General features: G+C 32.2%; 1 protein-coding gene across 8 annotated transcripts in view; it reads right to left on the bottom strand.

Annotated features, from left to right (window-relative positions):
* Ca-alpha1D (Ca[2+]-channel protein alpha[[1]] subunit D) overlaps positions 1-26,924 on the bottom strand; it is a 659,257-nt gene that overhangs the window by 351,374 nt on the left and 280,959 nt on the right. For all 8 annotated transcript variants that reach the window (XR_012756106.1, XM_075363219.1, XM_075363216.1 and 5 more), the window contains exon 3: positions 2,300-2,405. Coding sequence is in view for 7 of the 8 variants with exons in the window: in XM_075363219.1 (XP_075219334.1) it covers positions 2,300-2,405 (106 nt within the window). In the remaining variant the exon portion in view is untranslated. The remainder of the gene's footprint in view (positions 1-2,299; positions 2,406-26,924) is intronic.

The following is a 26,924-nucleotide window of genomic DNA, read 5'->3' as shown; positions in this document are numbered from 1 at the left end:
AAATAATCTATAACTATTTGTGCAGTTCGTTTGGTTGTAACGTTCTCGAATTTAAATACAATCGTGCCTACAAATACACGATTTTAATAGTACTGACAGAAAAACCTATTAAAATATCTCTATTGTTACATATATGTAGTACCAATTGACTCTTTTCATTTTTAAAAACGCTTTGTAAATTTGGCTCGATGTGGTAACCTGTGAAATGATTTTCCGCATCAAATATGAAAATATTTTATGATTTAATTTTCAGAAAGTTTATTAATTCTTAATGAATCTTAAAAATTTGCAAATTAATCAAAATGTCTTTTTACAACAAACATAAGTAATAAAATGGATAACAATTTACCGATCATAATTAACATGATTTCCATTATGATAGATATATCCTAAGGGAAACAGATACCATATTTTAAATCGGGTCATGAAAAAGGCTATATATTCTATTCTATCATACTACATAAAAACAGAAAAAGTTTTTAATTTTTAATTTATCCAGAGTGATATCAGTAACTACAGAACCGATCTGAAAAATTCATCGACCGCTTCAATGTTACTTCTCTTGATCTTGGCCGTATAGAAATACGCCAACCGCCTATCCTGTCTCTCTTTCCTGCCTTATTTCATCACAGTGGTTGAAGTGGTAAAAATAAAATCTAATCGTGCTAAAACCGTTTTCATATATTCAAGAGCCATACATCAACGTTTTTATAAAGGTCATCGGTTTTTTAACAACGGTAAAAATTAAAATGATTGAAACGTTTTTTTCTAAACGTGTTTTACGTTTTAGAAAAACAGAATACTGAACAGTGTTTTGCGGATCAACCATTTTGTTCCCAGAATCCTCTAGCCCTCTGGCCATTATCAGTTAAAAAAGAGTAATGCGGTTAAATTTAGATTATTCTTTTTAACAAAGAAAGTATCCTCTGGAACCTGAAGGATTTCAGGGATAAAAAAATACCTTACCTCAGGATACCCATACCTGTGCGACTATTTGGTGTGCTTGTAGCGTGATACGTGTAATTCTTGTTTTTCTTGCTCCGTGCATGATTGGTGTGTGAGTGCGTATTTCTTGATGAAATGCTTTCTTAAGCTGTCCAGGAATGATGGGGAGCCAGGGGTGGAGGTTTAGTAGTGCACAGGTATACATACGCACTTAGTAACACCTTACGGAATCTGTTAGTGAGCCCGACACTGCCTAGGCGCCCATAAATGGAGTTTATCCATCTCAAAAAAAAAAAAAGAAAAAAAGATACTGATTCCTTAGATAACCTAGTCCCGTAGAGATTAAGAAAATATGATGGCCGTGCTTATGGCTGTCACAGTTAAATAGAATGTATCTCATTCTATACAACATATCTATTTGTACATAATGAAATACAATACTTTATTCAGAATGTATTTTATTTTCGAGGAAAAGCGACAAATTTAATGAAGTTCAAATGAACAAATCTAGTTGCTTCCTAACCCGTAAATTAAAGAAAACTAAAATATAGTTACATACAAAATTTTAATTTTCAAAAATTAATTCGACCTTCACGGAAACAGAAATTTATTGACTTCCTAGAGGTTTAGGATCACCTCGATCCCAGTCTTTCTAGCCTTCTGGCCCTTCCATAATATATGAAAATAAATACTGCGATATTCAAATAATATTTTAAACCGTGTTTTAACTTAGAGAAGTTAAAGGCATCAAACAAATTTTGAGCCCTCTTGTCCATCAGGCTCTCCGAATTAAAAATTAAAGTATTCCGAAACTCAAACGGCAATTATTATTTTAATGTTTTTCTCTCTCAATTTTAAGTCGTGATATTAATGTGTATTTTAATCGATTAAAGGAAAATTAGTTAAAAACTGAAAGATTATGTAACCTGTTATTTATGTACGAATTAATCGATGGTTATTTGTTGTTATGTACATATAACACAAAAAGTTCTGTGTAATACTTATTATTGAAGTTAGTATTATGATATCTACCACTGGTTTAATAAACGGGAGTCGATTTTCATTTTCACACAAGGAGAATAAAATAATACGCGACCGATTTGCTCCGTTCTAATAAAAAAATGGCACGGTGTAAATTTCGGTGCACTTCCCGAACCCTTTTCTGTCGTAACAACAAATTAGTCCTTCTGAAACGTCCACCAATTTTATCACTAGATAAAATTAAATATTCTAAATCGTGTCATCTTTTAACATATTTAATATAAACATATTTAACACATAAGAAGTAAAAATATAACATAAATATACTAATATTAAATAAATATTAAAAATATACTTATAACCCTCTACTTACCAAAACCGTGTTGGTTGTATTCGAGTCACTGTTAGGATAGGGAGTGTACACAGCCAGAGCCACACAGTTCGCAAATATAGTTAGCAGGATAAGCCATTCGAAGGGCCTGTTGAACATACAGTTAAGGAAATATCTTTTTAATATCCTTTTTAAAATATTCAAATTCTTCAGTCGGACGTACGGCATTCAAATCCGAACAAAAACTTTGTTTTTATATATATATCCTATTAGTTTTAATTTTAATTAGAACTAAATTAAATACAGTTTAAAATGTTCTACTGTTTACAAATAAAATTTATTTATTATTAAAATAACTTTATATATTAAAAAAATTGGGGTGGAAACCTATTTTCAGTCCGTCTGAGCGTACTACTGGACTGTTCGGGCTGATTTTTTTTTATATTGCTCGGAACGGCTCACAGATATGTCATCAAGAATCGACGGTCCTTCAAAGTGATTTTCCTGTGAACATTCCTAAAAAATCCTAGTTTATTACTTAATTGAGGAACTTTCCGAGGTTATTACTCACAGAAAAATCACTTTGAAGGTCTGTCGATGGTTTAAAACATATCTGCGAGCCATTCCGAGCAGAATAAAACAAATCAGCTCGATCCGTCAATTAGAACGTATGGACAAACTAGAAATAGGTATTGAGCACGCATTTCACCTGTCTAGGAAGGGAAAGAGACAAACAAGGTGGTTGGGAGATGAGATGTGTTGCAAATAAAATAAATTTTTAGCGGATTTAAAAAAAATATATAACATTATTTTGTAAGAATAACGCTGTGGAGCAGCAAGCGGCCATTACCAACTATTTAATTTTAATTCGTACAATAAATTATATTATCACTGAATTAAACGACGTATACAACATTTATTTAGTTAATCAAACAATTTTTAATTAAATTATAAAATACTAAAAAAAAAATTAATGAAACCCACCTTTTCCACTGTCTTTGTTATTATAATCGTCATTTACATAATCATCATCATCATCTTCATACGGTTACCCGCCCTTAGGCTGTTCCCTTGCACTGTATCTTATCCGTCTGAATTCACTTTAATATCAGATCCCATAGTCGGTTTAAGACAGACATTGGAAGGCTTAAATTTCTTACACATTTATACTATATATAAATCACAAATTTCTTAAAAAATGAATCGCACAAATATTATACCTATATTTTTATATGCATCGATTTTCTAGAATTAAATTTTCTACAAGTGTTGATATAAAATCTAAGCATTTCTAAATCATTTTACAAAGTTTTTGTATTACAAACGTAAGAAAACGTGTTTTTAAACAGAAAATTGTTCTGTTTTATGTCGGAATTACGAAAACTGCTGGAGATATAGTTCTGAAACCTGTTTTATTCAATTTATCAGATCAAAAACTACCAAGTTTACTCCTTAATTTGGATTCCTAGAATTATAGTGTGGTTTTATTCCACTCTTTTCCTTTCATGATTCCCACTCTTTTTTTTGGAATCAGGGCGAAATCTTTCGCTCGACGTAACTCGCTAATGGAGCGTTCCCAAACTCGTGCTTAAATGAACTTTTTTCATTATTTCTAATAACAGAATGAGCTCAAAAAGTATCGGTAAGATAACACTACGTGAATCACTCTGTAAACAGAAGATAAAAATTATCGAATACAGTAGCCAATACAAACGCAACAAGTCACTTAATATCTACATTAAGGTGGGTTTATTTAACGAATAAGACTCAACAGTTAATTCCAAACAATCGAAGAAAACATTAAGCTGTGGATATCAAACGATTTAATTGCACAGTTACTGTTTTTCAAAAGTCCAAAATAATTTCTTTACCGCACGAATCTATTTAAGTAAGCAAGATTACACAAAAATAAAATGAGCTCAGAAGATAATTACATAAAAGGAACAGTTAAATAAATGTATTATTAAAATATAAAATACGGTAACTAGAAGAAGGGCCGATGTGTAAAAACTACATTATAATTTATCTAAGGATAACATTTTTACGACACCGATAACGAGGTAGAAAGTTCCTCGACGTATGAAAATTTAATCGATTTGCTTCAAAAGCGATTTGTATTGAACATTTTTTAACTGAAATAAGAAAAAGTTGTGAAAACAATTTTTTCCCCGTAAAACTACTTACGACGTATTACAATTTTTTATTCATTACAAACGTATTAAAAGGGCATTAGAAAACGTATTAAAAGTCCGTATTTCCGCATATTTTTTCGAATTCATTCCAATAATTTATTTGCTGTAGTAAATATTTTTGAGGTTAAAATCTCTATTTACTCAGTCAAACAGGCCTCTTGCGACAAGGTTTGCAAACAGTTCGGTGAAGCTATCGTACTGGTTAATATTGCAGAATTTCATCAAGTGCAACAGCGCCGCTAATGTACTTCTGCAACACGACTGTGCATAACTTTTCATTATTTTGCATCAATTTCCCTTATCAGCAGTTTTACTTTACATATTCGTAAACGAGTTATTTATTATAATTATAATTGAAACAACCAACTTAAATCAGCTTAAATTAGCAAACAACTGTTTTATATCTTCCGATATCCCTTAAAATGCTAGTTGTGGTTTCATTTCGATGAAGACGCGAATATTATCGTAGACAGGAATATAACAGTTCCCTTCTTGTCCCGCGTTCCTTTCTATTCAGTCGCTTCAATAGAACTGTGTCAAAGCTACGTCATGATCATTTATTATAAATAATAAGTTACGGTTAATATTGCAAAAAAAAAATTATAACCTCATCATAGACTTATAAATAAATAATTATATTTGTAACAAATAATTATAGTCCGCTAACTACAGCAGGAAAAATGTAAAGATACAATTTTACTTGGTGCTTTCTGTTTATGAGGTTGAGTATTGAGTACATGTTGAGGTCGAGGTTTAACGGTTGATAATAATGTTTAAAGAAATAGAGGGTAATTTTATTTTACTGTCAGATCACTTTTCTTGAAAGTTATAATATTTCACTACATTACTAAAATTTGTCCGGAAGAAATTTTCGACCAAGCAATATAACAAGAGATAAATATTAAAAACCCCGACTGCCAAAAAAAAACCCCTGACAAACATTGCCCTTTAATGTAGGATACGAGTAATTAATAGTGTAGGATAATTAAACAGCGTGCAAGTGACAATTTTATACATATTATCTTTATATAGTATAATTATTTTTTCAATTTGTTAAAATTTATTTTAACACACACACACATATATATATATAGCTGTGTGTGTGTGTGTGTGTTAAATACATGAATAAATCTTCCACAATGAATTATGATCGAGAATAAATTAAGAACGAATTGTCAGTCAATTTTATTTTAATTATCATTTTTATAAATTCAGTTTTAATGAAGAACTCAGTTTATTAAACTTACTTTATAAAAAATTACTTTTGTAATTAACATAGGGATTCCAACGCGGGATCATACATTTAAATCGGTTCAGCTGTTGAGCGGCTACGGTGGAACAAACATACAAACATCCTAAATACATTACACTCCTTTTTGTACAGTCGTGTAGAAACAACTACTTATGTAAATCTTTTAACTCATTCATCTTTTCACTCATTTTTAACGTTTGTAAGTTTTTGAACTAGAACCCTTAAAGCTACTTTTTTCTGACTTCCTAAGAACAAAAAAATACAGATTTAAAAAAAAATATGTACTTTTTTCAATTTATCCGATCTAATTTGTGTTCGTATTATTTCTAACACTATTTTACAAACGAAAAAAATTAATTTCAGGATCATTACTGATATAATTTATTAAATATACTAGAATCCTGAAAGAAATAAACCAAAATTTAAGCGTTCAGATCAACGAAATGTTGATTGGAGAAAGACTTATAAAATAATTATTGCAACGATAAGCCGCAACGGTTAAAACAATTACATCGACCAGAAATTATCCATCCAGCTATCCGGCTACAAACAGGGTGTGAATTCACCCTTTAAATTACTATACGATAACGACCCAACAAACTGTATGAAAATCGGAGGAAATCGCTCAAAATTAACGCATTAGAAAAGGCATAGGAAAATATCATTAGCAAGCGCCGATATAAGCAACAAACAAAAAAAAAGTTAAGTTAACTGGTATCTATCGATTTCCAGTTTTAATTCATTAAGCAAAAGGAAACACAATTTTTAAATTTTATTAAAATAAATCCATACCATTTAAAAAAAAGAGTGTTTCCAAAAAAGGGACGTAGGCACCCTTTAAAAATTAATGACTCCCGTGAAAGTAGTTTGAAATTCTATTCGCATTAATTTGCAGCCGTTTGAAGCTTTTTTAATTAAATTCATTCCCCGCAAGAAAATCATAAAAAAAAGTTAGAAGTCGTGGAACTACCTGCACTCCAATTAACAACATTTTTTAAAAAAATTCGCAAATTGATTAAGAAAGTCGTTTCGTATTTATTTTAACCCGTCAGAATATATTTTGCCAAACTACATCCCAAGTGCATAAATTACAAGATAGACCTTTTTCTTAAAAAGAAAGCGTTAATTGCGGGAGATGCCGTACAAATACACAGACAAATCGATGAAAGGGGTGGATTCGCTAAAAACCTATCGTAAGTGCCGACGATATGTTTAGTGTAGAAGGGACTTAGTCGAAGACTTAAAATGGTACAAAACAAAAACGACTCCATAACGTACAACACGCTCCCGGTTTACACCTTAGCACTCATTCAATAACGGAGTTATTCTGGAAAAATCTATTCCAATACTATTCTCAAAGTTCAATAAATATTAAAATATCAATAAATATTAAAAATGAAAAAAAAAAACGACTGCAAAAACCATCGTTGTTAACTAACATTGCTCTTTAATATAGAGTAATTAAAGAGCGTGCGGGTGACAATTTTGTATTTACGTAGGATAATTTTTCTTTCAATTTTTTAAAATTTATTTAAACACACACACACACATATACATATAAATATATATATTTATGGCCTATGACACTCCCGGTAACGTAAGGATTCCAACGCGGGGGTCATACATCTAAATCGGTTCAGTCGTTCAGCTGCTACGGTGGAACAAACAAATAAACATACATATATACACCCTAAATACATTACACTCATTTTTGGGTAGCCGTGTAATAAAAAGAGTGATAAAACAGTAATTAAGATAAGTCAAGAGGTTCTTGAATTTGAAGCGAACATGGGGACGTACAAATACATGGACATTCATATGTATGTATAAGTGAGGTGATAAATATTTTGTCGTTTGAACGGGAGTTTTAAGATCTGAGGCGAATAGCTAGTATTTCAAAGTTTCTTTTTTGAAGTCTGAAATCTGAACACGGAGTAACACGCTCAGACTAAAATTTGTTTTGTTGTAAAGCTGACGATCTTAAAAGGTTAAAAAGTTCATATAAGTAAAAGAAAACGTAATGAAATAAATAGAATGAAAACAAGAATCCAAGAACGGTTTATTTGTCGACGTAACGTAATGTATTAGGTTGCATCTAGAAATAAAAAGTATAGTTCGGTCGCTTTATATTATATATGACCAAAATTATTTTTCTAACTTAATTAATTAAAAAAATAATTATTTATTTGTGGTTGTAATAAGAGCAAAATACTAACGCATGCAAATTTTAGTAAGTAAACGGGTGAAGCGATGATGTGATTCATCCGCCTTGATTTTTAATCTTGTCTAGCATAAATGATAAAAAGACTTTTGTTTTAAAACAAAAACCGGGAAGAAATTTTGCCAGGAGTTTATATTATGTGATAAAACATTAAAACCAACCGGTATTAAAAGCCAATAAGTATTAAATCCGACTGCAACAATTGCCAGGTAGATAAGATTTACCGTTGATGCAAATATCTTTCCGCGACAGGATGATCCGTAAAAAAACGCAAAATATTACGGATTCATCACTGGAAGATAAATTCAAGTGAAACCTAATATTTCCCGTAAATGGAATTCACAAAAATTTAGCTTATGGGAGCATACTATATTCGAAGGTTGACCGACCCCATAATGTAAGCAGTAAAGTTATAAGTTGAGATAAGCATAGAACGTGTAGAAAGTGTAAACTACAGGGAACAAAATTAAATTCTTATCAGAAAATTAATCTTATTATACCGAATACCTATTAGGAATAAGGGATATGTTTTGACCGTAAGTATGGCGCCTTGCAGTAACAGAACATGGCCGATCTCCGTGACGCGAGTGGTAGCGTCTTGGCCTTTCAACCGGAGGTCCTAGGTTCGAATCCCGGTCAGGCATGGCATTTTTCACACACGCTACAAAGTATTCATCTCATCCTCTGCGATAATTGTTTAACTGCGGACCTGGAGGTTAAACAAAAAAAGTAGCAGAACGTGGTAAAAATAACAACACAGAGATAGAGAAAAAGTACCTTTTAGATGTAAGGAGAGTCAATTTTTACGGTAAACCGGAGAGGACTGAATTTTGTTGAAAATTTATGAAAACAAGAAAAAAGTTAAAGGTTTATATCTTAAGGTACACGGATTACAGCCGACTATGAAACGAAAGGAAATGCAGGGAAATACTACAAAATAAGGAAAGCGAAAGGAGATAAAAGAATTAGAATTTATGAACGAATTACTCAGCGGGTATAACGTAGCGAGTAGATTGTGACTAACCCGGAACAGAAAGTAATATCCGATCACAACAGAACAATAAAATAACTGACTATGATACATAACATTTCTTTCATTAAGAGTGATGACAAATCTATTATCTCTTCGATTTATGAAAGCGTTCTTTAAATAAATCACCTATTAAGCAACTAAAAATTAATAAATCTTACCATATTTTACCTACCGTATTTTAATTTTATTCTAAATCGGTGTGGCTTCCGAGAGCGGTATAGTACAACATTTACAGAAGGTTACAAATCATTACATGACAGTTATGTTCGTCGATCACGCACACCCTCTTATGGTGTTCATCGGTCACGACACTCTTATTTTCCTTGTCCCGCCTCTTTCTACGTTTTCTTTCTTTTAGGATAACACAAGAAATTAACTCTTCCCTTCATTTCCAAATCACCGATAACTTCACTTAAATTAATTACGCGCAAATATTAGTACCTTTGAATCTGTATAATTAATTTTCAAGAATCGGAAAATTTTTCATTAAAAACAGCACGCGGATATTGTTTTAAACTGGAAACCGAGGGACCGATTTCAACTTTAATTTTATAAAAGCGTTTAATAGGCCAGTAGATTTTTCACCTATTAAAAATACTTCTATCGGCATGCCGAATCAGTGGACGAGTCTGCACAAATGATAAGTTCACTCCGTTTACGAAAGGAGCATAGGCCTACAGCGAAAATCGTTGCTCTCAAAGAAAACGATGACTCTGACAAGTGCTATCATAGGTGGTTTATTTGCGTTGCATACAAAAAAAAATGACTGGAGAAATTGTGCTAAACGAACGACTAAGTTGCTCTTTTCTGTAGCGAAAAAATTAAATGACTCAATCCTCGGTAGTTGAATTCAGTAGAATGAAATAATTATATCTCATACGATAAAGAATTACACACAGTTAAGAAAATTTAATTTTTTTTTAGCCATAACTTTAGGATTTATCGTACGCTTTACAAATAATGCACACATTTTATTTGAATATGCGAAAGTATGTTTTTCGTATGTATTTTTGTCTGTCCATTTAATTTTTGGAAAAGTTAAAACAATATAATGAAAAATTTACTGGAAACATTTTGTTACGAATTATAACAAATTTCTTTTAAATCGGCAAAGTCAACCTGAATATCAGTAACTTCCGCCCGACTACGTCGCCCGTAAGCGAAATCGGATAGAGTCAGAGCGGCAACCAACATCATATAATTCCGCCTGTGATATATTTAATTAGTTGTTCTCTGAAACAGACGTTCTAAGCAAAATCATTAGTGTTTAACTACAAAGATAATTAATTATCTGTATAACTGTTTGTGATACTTCGTATTTTGTAATCTTTGTTTATATTTATATCTTACTACTATTTTATCATTAATGATTGTTCTATTTTACAAGATCATTCAAGGATGGATAGCCGATTTGAATCTAAAAGAAAATTTTGACATAACTCAAGTCATCCGCGAAACCGTAACAGAATAAACTACAACTTCTTATAAAATAAATAAAAGGCTGTTTATTACACTATTATCTTTCTAGTGCTGTAACCGAACAGTTTTAGGACACCCGACGCGAGACAAGAATTGTTTTCAGACACGGAATAGGCATCGTTTAGAATAATAAACACTCCATGCCAGGCTCGAGAGAGAAAATTGGGAGTGTGGTCCCGTCTCCTTCTTCGCTGAGCCGAATATAATATCGTACACCACTAAAACGAAAGCGCTGAAACGCAGATCATACTCGCCCTTAGAGTTTGTTTCATCGAAAGGATCGACCGTAGATCGAACATCATTATTCCTGGTAAAAAACATTCTGACCGGTGCCGCTTATACTCAGACGCTTTACATATGCTTTATAGCCGTAATAAAGAACGGGAAAAATAGCGTAAAGCGATAAATTATACTAATTTCCATCGAGAAAAAAATATAATGTAAAAAAATTATGAACGATAGAAAGTATTATTTATCCGGTTTTTCGGCGAAAACGTGTCGGACGATCTAATTAATGTTTGTTGATGTAAATCGATATCGTATGAAACGATCGCAGCAGGCGAGTGCGCTTCGCTTGTTCGTTCATAAAAAAAGGAATAAATATAGTAATCTTTTACAAATAATCGTCATAAGCTCCACGATAGTTTGCACACCACAGATTATGTTTTCATCTACGATCGATATGCAGAACGAGTGACCCATTTTACCGTAAGATTTGAAAAACTGTTTTGTACGTATAAAACACAACAAAAATAAAAAGAACTTAAAATACACGGATCTATGTAAAAACCAGTCTCCCCGACTTTCATACAGTTTAATTTTTGCCGTTCTAGACTGAGGCCTGTTTTCAAAAGCTTCAAAATACCTTTTTCACAGATCAGTTTGATTTTCAGATAGCTGAAAGTTTTTATCCCCTGAAACACGTTTACTCGACTACTAAAAATCTGCAAAACTCTCCTTACCCGAGCAACGTTTCTGATACATATTTTCCCTTTGTTCATATTATTCATACATATTTTCTGATTTGTTCAAAGTTCTACTTTTTTGCTTCTATCTCGATCACACATATACACTTCCTTCATTATAGATCAACTTCTACTAACTACGGCTAAATTATCTGCATAAAGAGATGATGTAAAAAGACTTAAAAAATAATCGATGGATGAAGCCATTACTTAAAGAAAATCCATCATAAAAAAAAAAAACAAACAAAATGTGTCATTAGATTTTCACAAAATAGAACTTTCATAAAATAATTATTTACTACAATAATTGCAAACTAAATAAATTCATAAATACAAACATTCTGGCCTTCGCAGACGATATTACAATTTTTGCAAGAGATATAGACGAGACTAATAAGGCTAAAATTAAAATTCAAAAACTAAGCGAATAAGCTAACAAAATGGGTCTTCAAATTTTTTATGAAAAACTAACTTGTTTTCCAATGACAAAGAAAACAAAACTCAAATCCCTTAAAATTTTCGACGAAAAGAAATAAGCAGAGTTCAAAAATTTAAATATTTGGAAGAAATCATAACACCGAATATAATTTAATACCAAATTAACGATTTCAAAACTGTTACTATTATGCAGACTTCCCAAGACATATGAAGATTTTTTATTATCAATCGAATGGTATAGATTCAGAAGAATCTAATCTACAATGATTAAGTAGTATGAATTTCTGTCAGATGTCGGTCCGTTTATTCGAAGGCGAGGCATTTTGACTTCACAAGGCTTTACAATTTATTAATTGTAATACTAAAAATTTAGCTTTTCAGAAGAATTTGTGTCACGTAGCGCCTTCTGAAACTTCGTGTAACAAGTAATTTAGAGTCCATTTCAGAGGTCTTTTCAGGGATATCTCATAGGTTCTTAAGTTTGTATACTGCTAAAAAATTGTAATGTAAAGTAGTAATTTATGCGGAAGATATTAAAATTTGGTATAAAGTTTCTTGTTACGAAGATCTTTTACGCGAAACGATGTAATGATAGTTAAGGATCGGTTTGAAAGAAATTGTCTGCTTCTGAATGTTGAAAAGACAATCCTAATTTTTCATTCCAGAAAAATGAACCGTTCAGCATTAATTATACATTTTGCGGACGTATCATCATGGAATTAGGAACTAGGAATTTGGAACATATGGAATTAGGGTAAAGACAATTAGGGTTAAACACGATGTAGATTAGGGTTCAAAGACTTGGGAGTATTACTCGATGAACAACCACGCCGAGATTAGTTTTTTGTAGCAGGTAGGTTTTATTGTAACAAAAGCAAGGAGGATTTTGGTAAAGCGGATAGTCAGATAATTTAAAATAGAAACCGCATAGTTTTATAAATACACTTTACTGATCCGACGCTATTTACAGCACGCTTCCGTAACTCAGAATGTAGATAAAGGCTAAACGGGTAAGACGATTGAGAATGTGGAGAACAAGTTCTTAGGCCGAATAGTTGGAAATTAAAGGAAAATTTTGAGGATTCTTTGCCCGATAGGATAGCAGAGAAAATGAATTTTCCAACTTTAAAGACCCGACAGACGATTAGCGGTCTATGTGAACTCACTTTTGTTCGGATGGTTTCAATGTGCGCATCTGTTCCTATTCAAGAACTTTATTGCGTAGGATCCTTTACTCCTTTTTATAAGCATCCCGCTTGTAAGGATTCATCAGCGCATAGGTACAACGTGTATCGTCAGGGATGCTAATAAATTCTACGAGATTTGGCTCTTCTTTGATATTTCAAAATTTAACCGGTAACTAGGGTGTATGTAATTTAAGAGGCTTTATTGTACATCCTACTTCAATTGAGGCTGAGTGTTTTTTAATCATATTACCGTCTACGCTTCGACTTGTTGCTTTATACTTTAACGTGTTCACGCAGGGAGGACTTGTACTGGCAAAAGAATATAAAGGTAATTTTAGGCAATTGCTTATATACATAACGGAATCAGTTGACGGTATTCCTCTCCGACAATTTTACTTTGTTCTATGATACAATTAACATTCCTACTAAAACTCATTGAAATTGAAAGTTTTCACGGTAGAAATACACACACACACACAACGAGCACGAAGTTCAAAAACGTTTATGTCGGTATCGAGACATTATTCTCTTAAGTTGTTTTATTCGAAATATAACATTTTCATTTACCGTGTTACACGCTAGTGCGTGTAGAAATTCGAGTGAGATCTGATCTGTACTTATGGAAGTAGACCGATATTAGCAGCTCACTTAATTTATACCTACATAATAATAACTTATTTATTTTTTCTTCATATTAGATGATACAAATATATGTGACCGTTTCAAAGTCGAATTTTTCACGGGAACCAAAATCAGATACTGTAAACACAATCAGCTCACGCTAGAAACGTTTGTAATTAACAACATTGGCCGTATACACGTTTGTTTGCACTTGCTGTCCCAGCATTCGACAGTACTAACATCCCTCGGGTTTCTTCCATTAGCCCCTGAGCACTATATTCAAATTAACTGAAGATCGCTATATTGGACAAAGGTGAATTTAATCGACACATATAAGTACTTCAATGTAAGTTTATCCGATGTCCTGTTTGAAAATAACTATTTTAATATACTACATTTGAATCTCGCTTCGGTTTAACACAAAAATATTTAGCAAATATTATATAGTAGGCCGCCAATTAAAAAAAAATCTTATAATACCTTTTTTCTACGGTTAGGCAAAGATAAAATAAAACTCGGGTTAAAAAATACATAACAGAAACGGCATAATAACTCGATAAATGGCATCTTAAAACTATTTTTGGCACCGTATAGATTTCCGATTACTCAGTCATAAAATATTTCTTCTTACAAAATGTCGCATTTCGACTAGAACAATTTTAAAAATTCAATAATTCTTTATCGGTTACCAATATTCCGAAATGAAAAATTGCTGAAAAACGATGGAGAAAGGAAAATTCCTAACAAAATGATTTAAAAAAATCCGGTGGCAAGACAATAGTAAATTTAGTCTAACTTATATCATTTTAAAATTTCTTATTGAAATTATAAAATATACTTTACCTAGGAGGCGTAAACTCTTCAGAATCCTACGCAAAACTTTCAAGAAATTATGTCGTCAAAATCCTTGTAAATTTTACTGGCTCAAATTCTTTTTTATTCGATGTATTTCGAAAAGAGAAAATAAAACACAGTCTCCAAAGAAATGAACCCTTTCAAAATGTTTTAGATAAAATTCGTAAACGTTTAAACTTCTGTCAATTTAAATGTGAATAAATGTATACAAATTCAGCTGCGCTGATTTCCGTGGTGGAATGGTAGCGTCTCGACCTTTCATCGGGTTTCGGGTTTGAATCTCGGTCAGGCATGACATTTTTCATGAAAACTTTTATGTACAAGGTTATGTATTGATATCATCAAGCCAAAAAAAAAACTGATCTGACGCCATGGACTAACCGAACCGGAAAAAAAATACTTCAAACGGCTCTTTCTTGTCTCTCTGATTCTACTATATCCCTGAAGAAAAAATACTTCAGAGAAGTAATCGAAAATTTCGGTCATTTTCGAATATGTTTTTAACACCCATTTTAATTTTATTTCCTATAAAATACTTCTTCTTCCTAGGATTAAAAAAAAGACTTTATTAAAATTCATTAGGAAAATCGTTTTTAGACATAAACGTAAACGTCTTTTCCGCGGTCGGTCAGTCGAGCAACAATGGAAAAAGGTTTCGCTACTACGGATTATGGAAGCTGTATTTTCCAGTCCTGTTGAATAACACACTGCATTAGAAAAACTATGATAATTAAAATGCACTGAATCCTGAATCATATTAAAATGTTAGTAATACGCAGTCCTAATGAGAATATCTTATTATTATCAACACGTAAATTAACATTTCTGCAACACTTATATTTTTAAAAAATTGGACTCGCACGTAAATGTAAAAGGTTAAATAATTAAATGTTGTTTTATTAGCAGGTGCCAAACTATTTCGTACTTCCTACTGTAAATTTTGATGTATAATTAGAGAGATTGAAATATGCTGTAAATTTTTATCGAAGAGAGCTGTAAGAATATAGAAATTTAATGATTTCCGAAAGATGTAAATCTTACTTCATCAAAATTAAATATTATTTTTTGTAAATAAAAGTTTATTTCGTGTATGATTTAATAACGACTGAATTTCAGAGTTTTGTTTTCAAAATTAAAAATTTATGCTCTACTTTTTGTTAATAAAACCTTACGTGCGTGTTTTCATACGATTCAATTTCAGACTTTTGTATTAAAAATTAATAGTATGTTCTGTTAACAAACGTTTACACGTTTATTTCAATCACAAAAGTTTTCATTAAATAGTACAAATATCTCATGCAAACATAGGCTCTATGAATAATTTAAAAACGAAAATTACTGATATATATATATATCAGTATATTGTATTTATATAAATACATTTTAAACAAATAATATTACGTGTAAATAAGAGTTATATTTAACTCTTAAATTCTACATTCATTTATCGAAACCTCTATAATTCAAAAAGTGTAATAGTCGAAGCGACTGAATTTGCATTTAAAATGGATAAGTACAACCATACGTAAAAATTCCGACGTTCCAAACTTAGTTTAAGTATTAAAATATCATGGGAATTTGAAAACCCACTCGAAAGACGCATCTTCATTCAAATCTAACACCGATTGTGAGACTACCGACCGGGAGCGCCGTTGAAGAAATTACGAAGGTATTAAAGATATTGTCGGTCAAACACAGAATAATGTAAAACGACAGGAGAGAATATTAAAAGTGACGACTCGTAACGTACATATCTCGATGTTCGGTTAATTATTTAATTATGAAACTATATTTTAGGAAAATTAATTAAACGGATTGGACTGAGAGTGGTAACATTTTGTTTAATATAAACGGCTCGATTCATCGCATTCAGTGAAGAATGAAAGTTCATGCATAGGAAAACAATATATACATTTTTCTGGCTTCTGAAAATTGCCAGGCCTGAACGGAACGCTTATATATTCTATATATTTACCAAGTCTGTTTTCAGGTATAAGGTTATAGAGCAGTGTATCTACTTCTGACAAAGCAGGCTGTTCGTTTAGGTTATGATATTAAAAAAACTGTGAAAAAATTGATATCTTCTCTTTCTCTGACATTTTTTATCATTAATTGATTTTTCAAAAGCCATCGATTACTTTAACCTTACAGTATTACGTTACATGCCATTGCTCTTGCATTCTTTAGTTCTTCCGTCGGTTATTATGTAATTCTTACGATTAATAATACTTCCTGTAAATCTCGTTGTACTTTATTTGTATGACTGTTTAAAACTAACATTATGTCTGTATGCCATTATGTCCGTAAATCTGCTTGTTTACTTGTGATAACGGAGATAATTTACCTGTTTTAATTATTTTTAATTGTTACCCGGAGGTAAATCCCATCGGATTAAATCTATTTTTACATTCTCCACATTCGATTGATCCGTAAACACTATTTTATTTATACTAAAATTATTATAAGTAAGAGTTGGTTTACTCCAGGTACAGGGCCCGTGGGCTTTAAAACAGTTTAATTATAGTTCCCGTAATTAAATTCTGGAAACACGCACTATAAACGTTCTAATGGTGATCTATGCAAAACAAATAACGGTATGAATTAACGCAAGTCATTTAAGAACACAATTTAGTCTGTTGTAATTAAGATTAAACACTCACTAACGATGTAAAATGATTGTCACATTAATTTCGCTCGTCGGCATCAGTCCGCGACATTTTTCTATGGAAACGAAAACCGTGTACGGTGAAAGATCTATTTTAGGAACCCGACTAAGAATGAAGGAACCGTTACGGAGTTTTTCACCCTAATCACTCAATGACGATATTTTCCGATAAATTTGGACTGTTCCTTTGTAAATACAGATTTACGGATTCAATAGATTAAAAAATTGTCTATAAGGCGTTAATATCGAAAAAACAATTCCACAGGAAACTCGTCACTACAACGAGCAAACCTATACTTATAACAGTGTCTCATCTCGGCTCGACTTATTCGATTTCACGTTTACAATTATTTATTCGCAAACAGAAATAATTTTGATAATAATAATAATAATAATAAACCATGTGGGGTTGCTTGTACCCCGTCGGACGCGTCCCCAGGTGGCGGATAGGGAAATCCGCAGCAGATAGGCCGGTATGTGGGAAATAAAATCTACCCGCGGAATGAAATCCTGACGCGTCTATACTCGTATTGGGTGACGTTCTAGTCAGGGTCTGTACTCGTATTGAGTGGCGTTCTGGTCAACGTCTGTTTCCTATGTTAAGGGTGGCTGTCATGATAAGTGGGGTTTCGGAGACCCTCAGGCCTGCTAGAGCTTATCTAGCATCACCCGTTGAAATAAATGGAGAACCAAAGCGATGATAATTGACGGGGCGATAGGGTCGCAAGATGACGGCCCCTTTTGAACCGTCGTAATGTTTCGCTCGCCGCATGGAATGATAGACCAAGTGCCGTTGCCTTATCATTGCTCTAACTTTCAAATATAGCTGTTCAACATATATCTTTCTATGCGATTTTACTGTATTTTTCTTCGTTAAAAAGTTCTTTCAGAATTTCTTGCGGCGAGAAATTTTTATTCAGAGAAAGAATCGATGTCAGAAAAATATACACGTAGAAGATAACCCCCAATTAGAGTCTCTCAGCCTAAACGATAAGCGATAGTGTATATTCGAATAATCGTTAAGTAGAACGAAGCCTTGTTCGGTTTGTATGTAGAAATAATACAAGAATTGAGGGGGGGGGGAAATTTACGGTTAATTATTTAATAAAAAAGGTACGAACTGAATTTTGCTGATAACAGCATCGTTTAGACAGAAATAAAACACGGAGTAAGAAGAAATTATGAACGGTGTACGGATTAATTACCTACAGAGCGATTCAGTTTGAAAATAAATAACAGTAAAAAAATTGTTATGCAACGGATAATAAAATAGGCGGATTATCATGAATTAAATATTAAGACGGGGGACATTATATTCTGAAAGCGGGAGAGAACTTTGTTATTTAGGCAATAAAATTACAAGAATGGTTGGAACGAGGTAGATATAAAACACGGATTGGAACAAAGTAGGAAAGCTTATAAAAGTATCCGCTATAAAAGAAAGTTCGCTAGTATCTGATATAGCTAAAGAAACTCTTAAAATTATCAGTATCGAATGTATTACTTTACGGTAGCGAAACGTCGGGAACAGGAAAAGAAGGAGATGCGTAAATATCATTAAGATATGATATTAAAGGAATATGTGGAAAATTAGGTAGGTCGATAAAATACCAAACGAAGTGATCTTAAGAGAGATTCTAGAAGAGAGAAATTTGAAGCAAAATCTTACAAAGAGACGAACTAGATGAGTAGATCGTGTATTATAACATCCAGGTTAAGTTAATTTGGTAATAGAAGGATGTATAGAGGGTGAAGACTGTACCCGTAGCGCAAAGATCGCAACACGTAAAGCAGATAACTGCGAGTATAGGATGTCGTAATTTTATTGAAGCTAAAAGATTAACACAGAACACAAGGAACTGAGAATGTAACCGATGAAATGACTGATTACACAAATAAATACCTTTGTTAACATATTTATGCACACCTCGTTACGAAGTATATCCAAGTTTGTTTAATTATAATATTCGATGTATTTTAATTTAATTTAATTATATAATATTTAATTTATTATTATATAAAGGGTACGAAAAAATAATTTTCAGAAGAAATTTCTTTATTCTATTTCTTTATATGTATTATTATTCTTCATAGTATAATTCGTAAGTAATATTTTGTTCGTAATTGGCGTAAGCTTACATTACAAGACCCCGATATAATAATAATTTTATTTAAAATAGTGATACGCAATAGATGACTAGACTATAGTTTAAAAATTTTTTACGTATTTTTCGGCAATATATGTAAGTATTTGTTTGTAATAAACGATTGTAAATGGATTCAGTTAATCCATTTTAATGTCGTATTTACATACTTTAGAGTACTTGGAATCATCTATATTCAGACGGACAATATTTTACGACAGTTCTACAACATATTGAATAAAATACCGATGGTTTACTGATACCGAAAACTGAAATACAGGAAATGTCCACTGAAAATGTAGCGCGTACTAGAAAACACTGTGTTTGATGACTACATCAGTAGAGGGGAAAGGTATTTTTAAAGCGACCACTTATCAATCGATGGCTTGGTCTTTCTTAGGATTCAAAGAAGCTGGATAAAAGAACATGAAGATTTTATTTGTTTTATTCTTTACTTTTTCAAAATATGTTTCCGAACGACTTCACATAATAAATATATTATCTCCTGTTTTTTGAAACAAACTACTAACTAAATAATTTCTTCTCTTATAATTTGAGGCTCGTTTCTTTATTCGATAACGGAATATTATTTTTTGATTAAAACTTTAATAAATTTTTATTCATTTTTTGTATTTAATCGGAATCTATGTGAATTTCAAATAAGCCTCATGAGTAGATAATTTAAAAAACAAAACTTATTTTGCAACCGAATGTTCTACTTGTAACTTTGAAATTTGAAGTGCGAACATGCCCCGAAGTGCGAATAAGTGCAGGTATTTGTCCCGATAAGAAAAATATCAATACCGCAAATATTTACGTTTTCTGAAAGCATGTAAATGTTAAACGCTATGGTTAATGAAATATACATAATCTGACGGTTGTATTTTTTTTTGTATTTTTCAGTACGCCGCGGACAAAATTACGAGTACGTAAAAAATATTGTTATTTCTGTTATTTTTATATTTTTCTTACGGTGAACTGTAAATTTGAAAAATTTTCTCTTGCTTTCGATTGCAAATAGTATTCATACGTGAGGGATTTATAATTAGAAACGATGAAAGATAAAATCGTTTACATTTAACTCTTAATAGGGTGACTTCGATCACCGCTACGTATTTTCCTTATTCTATTACTTACGTAAATAAACACGTGAATATGAAGTATAGATAAAACAAACGGGTGAGTTCAAAGATGTACCGAGATAACAAAAATAGTCAGAGAATTGTTTTCGCCTAAAGCCTCAGAGCCCGTCTTTTGTGCAAGGCAATTTCAGTATAGTTTAATGGTCAGATATCGATGAGTTTGTGACAATATAAACATTTGAGAGATCCGCTGTTTGGGTAAAATAAGAATTAGAAATTATTTTCTCGATATATTTATTATTTTATTAACGAAATAAAAAATGGTATTATTTAGTAAACGTTAACGAGCAATTATTGGTTTTCTAGTGTTGATATTTATTCCTCGGGAATTCTCCAGAGTCCAGTTTGCCTATTTGCCAGTGAACGAGGACAGAGAAGCGCTAATCGGATGAAAAATGCAAACCGATCTGGGTAATGTAATACTTCAACGTTAAGTGGAATTTACTTCTCTCTTTACCTATCGGGACTTTTCTATAAGTCTATAGTTTTCTAAACGACAAACGGTTAAACTACAGTAGCGTGCAAATTATTCCGAACACAGGGAATGTTTTGCTTATTCTATGTTTTGGCTACAACGCTTGATCGCACCCATTCTTTAAGTTATCTGTGTAATATGAGGTTATTGTGCTTTGGTTATTTAGTAATTTTCATTTTATAAAGAGCGTTTCGTAAAAGTTTATTTCATTTTTATTAAAAAATCATATTTTCGTATTTTTTTTTTCTGTGTCCTGAGTATACAATAATGGACATAACTCCAAAACATCGTTGGAAAATTTTTTCTCTTTCTGAGCAAACCCGTAACAAATAGCTTCTGAGTAAGGTGTTGGGACTAGCGATAGTGAATGCTATTTTAAAACAATCTAAAGAAACTGGTTTCTTTAGGCAAATTTTGCCGGCAAAAGAATAGTTACTCCAACACAGGATCGGTTATTAGTGAGAAGCAAATTTTATCAAAAATTATTTGCTGTGAACTTAAATAGATAATTAGCAGCCAATGGAAGATTTACACGTGACAACTGTTAAACGCCGACATCTTGCACCTGAACAGAAAGCTTGTCGGCCAGCTAAAAAGCAGCTTTTAACACCAGCAATGTGTATAAAACGACTTCTGTAGACCAAAACACATGCTAACTGGACCAAAGAAGGCCAGAAAAATGTTACGTTTTCCGACGAGTAACATTTTTATGTTCAGGGGCAAAGGGTTCCATAAGTTAGAAAAGCATCAGATGAAAATACATCATCCATATAAATAAATATTGGGTCATAACCAACAATCAGTTAAACATCCCCAGGAAAAACATTTTCGGAGTTGTTTCACATTTTAAGGCTGTTGTTAATTACTTCCAACAGATAGCATGTTGATAAACGATGAATATATCAAGATTCTGAAGAAAAGATTTGTGATAAATCTTCAAAAAAATTCCCACAAGGCAACCCAATGTTCTAACAAGCCATACTGCCAAAATGTGGAACACGTTTTCAAGGAATGAAACATTAAAGTGCTCCGTAGCCCGGCAACTCCCCAGACTTAAACCCAATTAAAAATATTTGAGCAATAGTAAAAAAACACTTTCAAAAATAAATTGTAGGACAAACATTGACCTCATTAAAGCAATAATATCGGTACGGTTTCATGATGAAGAAATCAAAAAGAATACTTAATACATTTGTTGAACCGATGCCAAATTGTGAACGAGAAGTGATAAAGAATAAAGGAGGAATATTAATTACTAGATATTGATAAATTGTATAGGTATGATTCTTTTTCTTAATAAAATTACTTTTTATTAAATAACATCTGCGTTCGGATTAATTTTCACGCTACTATAGATTTAGTGATTTTTAAAAGTTAGATTTTATATATTAATATGAATCTACCGGGAGTAAAATAATAATTTTTTATCAATTTGCCCTGAAAAATCTTTAAATAATCTTTAAAATGGAATTTTTTGAAATAAATTTAAATTTAAATTTATTTCAAAAAATTTACTTTTGAAGAAGTCAATATTTCAAACTAACTTAAAAAATAGACTGTTAACTTATTTTATGCATTGCTTGCCGGTGTTGTTCGTTGTTATTAGTGACATTAAGATAACCTTTTTCGGCATAAATCGTTTCGAATTTTTAATCAAATTAACATAAAACAATGGCTCAGCGAGGACATTTTATAACGTTGAGATATCCGCTTACAGCTGTAGATAAAGTTAGAATAAAAGGATTGAAATATTTCTATAAAGCATTCTGATAGCAGGGCTGTACAAACGTTTTCGTTAAAGCCTTTTTTTTTATGTTTTTCCGTTACTACGCTCCAGCGCACTCGCGTATAGTATCCATAGTATTTATAAAAACAAAAAAAAAAATGAAATTAAAAATATCTGACAACAAAGTTGTAGTACTTTCCTGGCATTGGTTATTTATTTTTATATAGTGGAAAAATAATTGTACTTGAAAAAGTTACGTAAAATTTCTTTTTTGGATAGGGTAATTTTTGATGAAGTTTTATTGTAAAACTTTCATTATATGTTTAAATAAGCCCAATAATTTTTGTTAATTCAAAAAATCAGTTTTTTTATTCTTTCTACACTGCCATCCCCAAAATCACATTCCAAGATTTTTTTTTTATTTTTCTACGCTTACCATGTTAAATGGAAGAAACTAAAAAAAAAGCCATACCACTAAAAAGTGTACAACCAACAAAAATTTAACTAAGATTTCTTTTTCGCTGGTGAGGGGTCCTTATTTAAACTATCAATAAACCCAAAAAAGTTTGGAAAAAAAAAAAATAAATAAAATTTAATTTTTAAAATTTGATCGGCTCCCACCCCCCGGCAATATTGACCACAAAGTATTTTTTTTTTTTGTCGCCTGGATTATTTCTATATCTTAGGAAAAAATTTAAAAAATCGATTAAAAAATATGCAGTAATAAAAAGATAGCTTTTTCGATTTTTGGGGAAGGGGGAACGTAGCGCACATTTATTTTTAAATGGTAAGATTAGAATGCACGTATGTACTGGCCTTAATATAAAGTGGGATTACGTTTGCAAAATTTTGAGAAAATTAACCCCCAAACCAACCCCACCCAATCCCTGGAGAGATATTGACCCCAAATTTTTATCAACAAACTGAAGAAAATTTCCAACAAATTGAACAAAAGAACAAAATTTCATCAAAGACAGTTAATCCAGTCAAAAGTTATTAAGCATCAAATACACCAGCACACGCACTTACGAACATTAACCTTCCCTATTTTTTGTTTTTTTGAGTCCTGAGTCAAGAAACGTCGAGAAAATCAAAAAACCCTTACCCCATTTTTTTTTTTTTTTTTTTTACTGATTACCATACTTTCCTTCAAGCAGCGTAGCACTCGAGCTATGATTCCAGGAAAGTTTTACTTTCCTGGCACCATAAAATATTATTTATCTTAAAAAAATACCTTAAAAAGATTTTCCAAGAATTTTTGTTCTTGAAATAGAAAAAACAATGCAGTCTCTTAAAAATATTACATATTTACGGTGTCCTTTCACTTCGAGAAAATTATTGTTTAGCTAAGACAATAGGCTAGATCAATAGTATCCAAACTTTTCCGAGTCGCGGCGCCCTTTTTCAATTAACATTTTTTCATGGCTCCCTACCCTAAGTAAAAGTATAACTACTCGTATGTAAGGGATAAAAATAAATAAAAATTGTGTATCTTCATTATGTTTTTACTTTATTAACATTAAATTAATAATTATAAATGTCTTGGTTCAATTAATTATGAAGCTTTTACAATAATTCGCGGCACCCCTGTGAAGAGGCCGCGGTTCCCCTATTTTCCTTTTCCCATTTTTATTTTTACCATATTCCCTTTTCCTCTACCTCATTCACCCCTTTTCCTTCATCCATTTCACCTTTCCCTTTTCCACCCCTTTCCTTTCTTTCTCTCGTTCCTTTTTTCCTTGTTTCCATTTCCCCCTTCCTCTTTCCCCATTTTATCGTTTTTCCATTTTCCCTTCTCTTTTTACCTTCTTCCCTTTTACCTTTTTCGATTTTTCCTGTTTCCCTTTTCCGATTTTTCCCTTTCTCCCTTTATCCCCGCGCATAAGTCAGTCCAGTAGTTTTTTAGTGTATAGCGGACAAACATATTGGAAACATTGAAATGGAATCGTAAAATATTCAGTATAGCGTGTGTTACTTTTACGTCCAACAGACAGCGCTGTTTTTCAAAAAAGCATGTTTTTACCTGTCACAGGTGTGAAATATTAGGTATATAAAAACACGTGCGTATTCGAATGCAACGTTGTGTCAACATTTCAAAGCAATCCGTGAAGAACTTTCGGAGATTTAAGATTTTGAACAAACGAACATTTACATTTTTATTTATATAGATTATTCAATATTTTCAAGAAATAAAGAAGTAAAACTAAAGCCCGTTGGTCACGTGGCATAAAACACCAGTCAGAGCGCATGACGTTATTTCTTGCAAACGTCAGATTGTTGTTTACGGCGATGTATGTGGTTTGTTAATTTTGTGCTCTAAAACAAATTTTTTCGCGTTTTATACGATTTTCTGTAATAGTACGATGACTGACCTATAAATATAATCTAACCAAACTTAGCCTACGCTCGCTTCGCTCGCTACCCTTGATTAGTGAGCGTAGATTAAGTTTGGTTAGATTATATTTATAATTTTATTTATTTATTTTCTTATTTCAATATAGCATTTCAGTGGCGCCATCTAAGAACTAACTAACTAACTAATTATTGGTCGACGGGCTCTTAAGCGGACGGCTATTAAGTGGGCATATTACGGATTTTGACCGTATTGTTTTTGAGGTTAGTTGACAGAAGAAAAACGTAACTCATAATTCAATAGGTATAATAATGGTTAAATTTGATTTAAAGTCCTCAAGAGCATCGTACAGAGATGATGCTGTGCTACGTGCAGCTAAAGCGTCATGATAAAATATTTAGTCAAATGTAAAATATGGCCGGAACATAAAGTTCATGCGAAATTGTACACAGTTTGTTAAACATGTATACAGTTAAATAAACAATTTGTTTGGAGTTTTAAGGGTAGTACTTTGACACTGAGGCATTACTTAGTATTTGTAAAACTTGGAATTCATTTTAGACTTAGTAATTTTCGAAACACCTCAAACAGTGCAATAAACATCTGAATGTTTTGTAATGCGTGACGTCACAGGAGAGGTTATGACAGTTTGGAGAATTTGGCGGGAAAATTTTAATTGGTTTATAAAAATGCAAAATACGTCGTGTAAATGATTAGTTTGCAGGGTGCCTCTTGGGTACGCCCGAATATGTACGTGACGCAATATCCTTCTGGGCATGGCGCTTTACGGGACAGGCTAAACAGGTTCGGCCTGGTGGAGTCAGGAAAGTGCCTCAATGCGGACAATTGGACGATGTACATCATGATCTGTATGTCTGTTTAAAGTATGAGTTGATACGCACGGAGACTATCTATCGGCTCGATATTATTGGGTCGACGCTTGATCTCCGTATCAATTGGCGAAATCAGGCCGAATGGATAATGGTTGAGAATTTCATATACTATTTGGCAAAAGAAAGGATTGCCGAGGACATTTAGGTGCCGCCTGGGCCTTCTTCTTTTGTTTGCTTTATAATTGGTAAGTTTTAAGTTTTTGCTGTTGGTCTGTTTTGTTATAATTTCATGTTTGAACTCACTCTTTTGATTTCGGAAGTGGATTTCAGTTCCTTTCCATACTTTGATTTTGCTTATTTAGTCTTGTTTGAGACTAACGTAAGATTTTTTTTAGGGATAGTAGCGGACACCGATGGGAATGTCACATATATGGCATTCGCATCAGTGGGGCATCCTGACTGAGAGGCAAGAACAAGGGTGAGAGATGCCTTTGGCGAGGTTTTGAAGATGACCTCCGGTAAAGCCCATGAAGGCTAGGTACGGAGGGGTTGGCGTGGCGACCGCAACTGTCACATGTGGGTGTCTTCCTCTACAGGGTGAGAATGTAAAGGATCGTTTATGTGTTATAATGTTTATATTTTAATAACATAGACTGTGAGGCATAATATAAACCGGCTTCTCAAAAACAGTCAACTTGCTTATAAGCATTATTTATATTTTTTGTTCTTCCTTTTGGTTATTTAATTCTTTGTTTTCTTCATTTATTGATTCATGACATTTTTAAGTTACTTTTTTTTATGTTCTGGATTTTATATTCATTAACCGAATTTGATCGTTTATTTTCTTTACCGATTATTATTTGTATATTAGTAGGAAAGGCGAACCTTTTACATATAACTATTCAAAATATCTCATTTAACACAAGAATAAGATGTGGGGATTTACTTAACATTTTTTAGAGGTAACCGATGGGTTGATGTTTCGATTTACTTTGCATTCCTTTCTATTTTGAACTGATTATCAATTTCAGCGCATTAGATCATTAATTATTTGCTTTTTAAGCTGTAACTTTTGTCCCCCTTCTG

The sequence above is a fragment of the Lycorma delicatula genome, chromosome 4 (genome assembly GCF_047948215.1).
Source record: "Lycorma delicatula isolate Av1 chromosome 4, ASM4794821v1, whole genome shotgun sequence".
NCBI classification, from domain to species: Eukaryota; Metazoa; Arthropoda; class Insecta; order Hemiptera; family Fulgoridae; genus Lycorma; species Lycorma delicatula.
The sequence above is the reverse complement of the archived record's forward strand: the minus strand, read 5'-3'. Positions and strand labels throughout refer to the sequence as shown.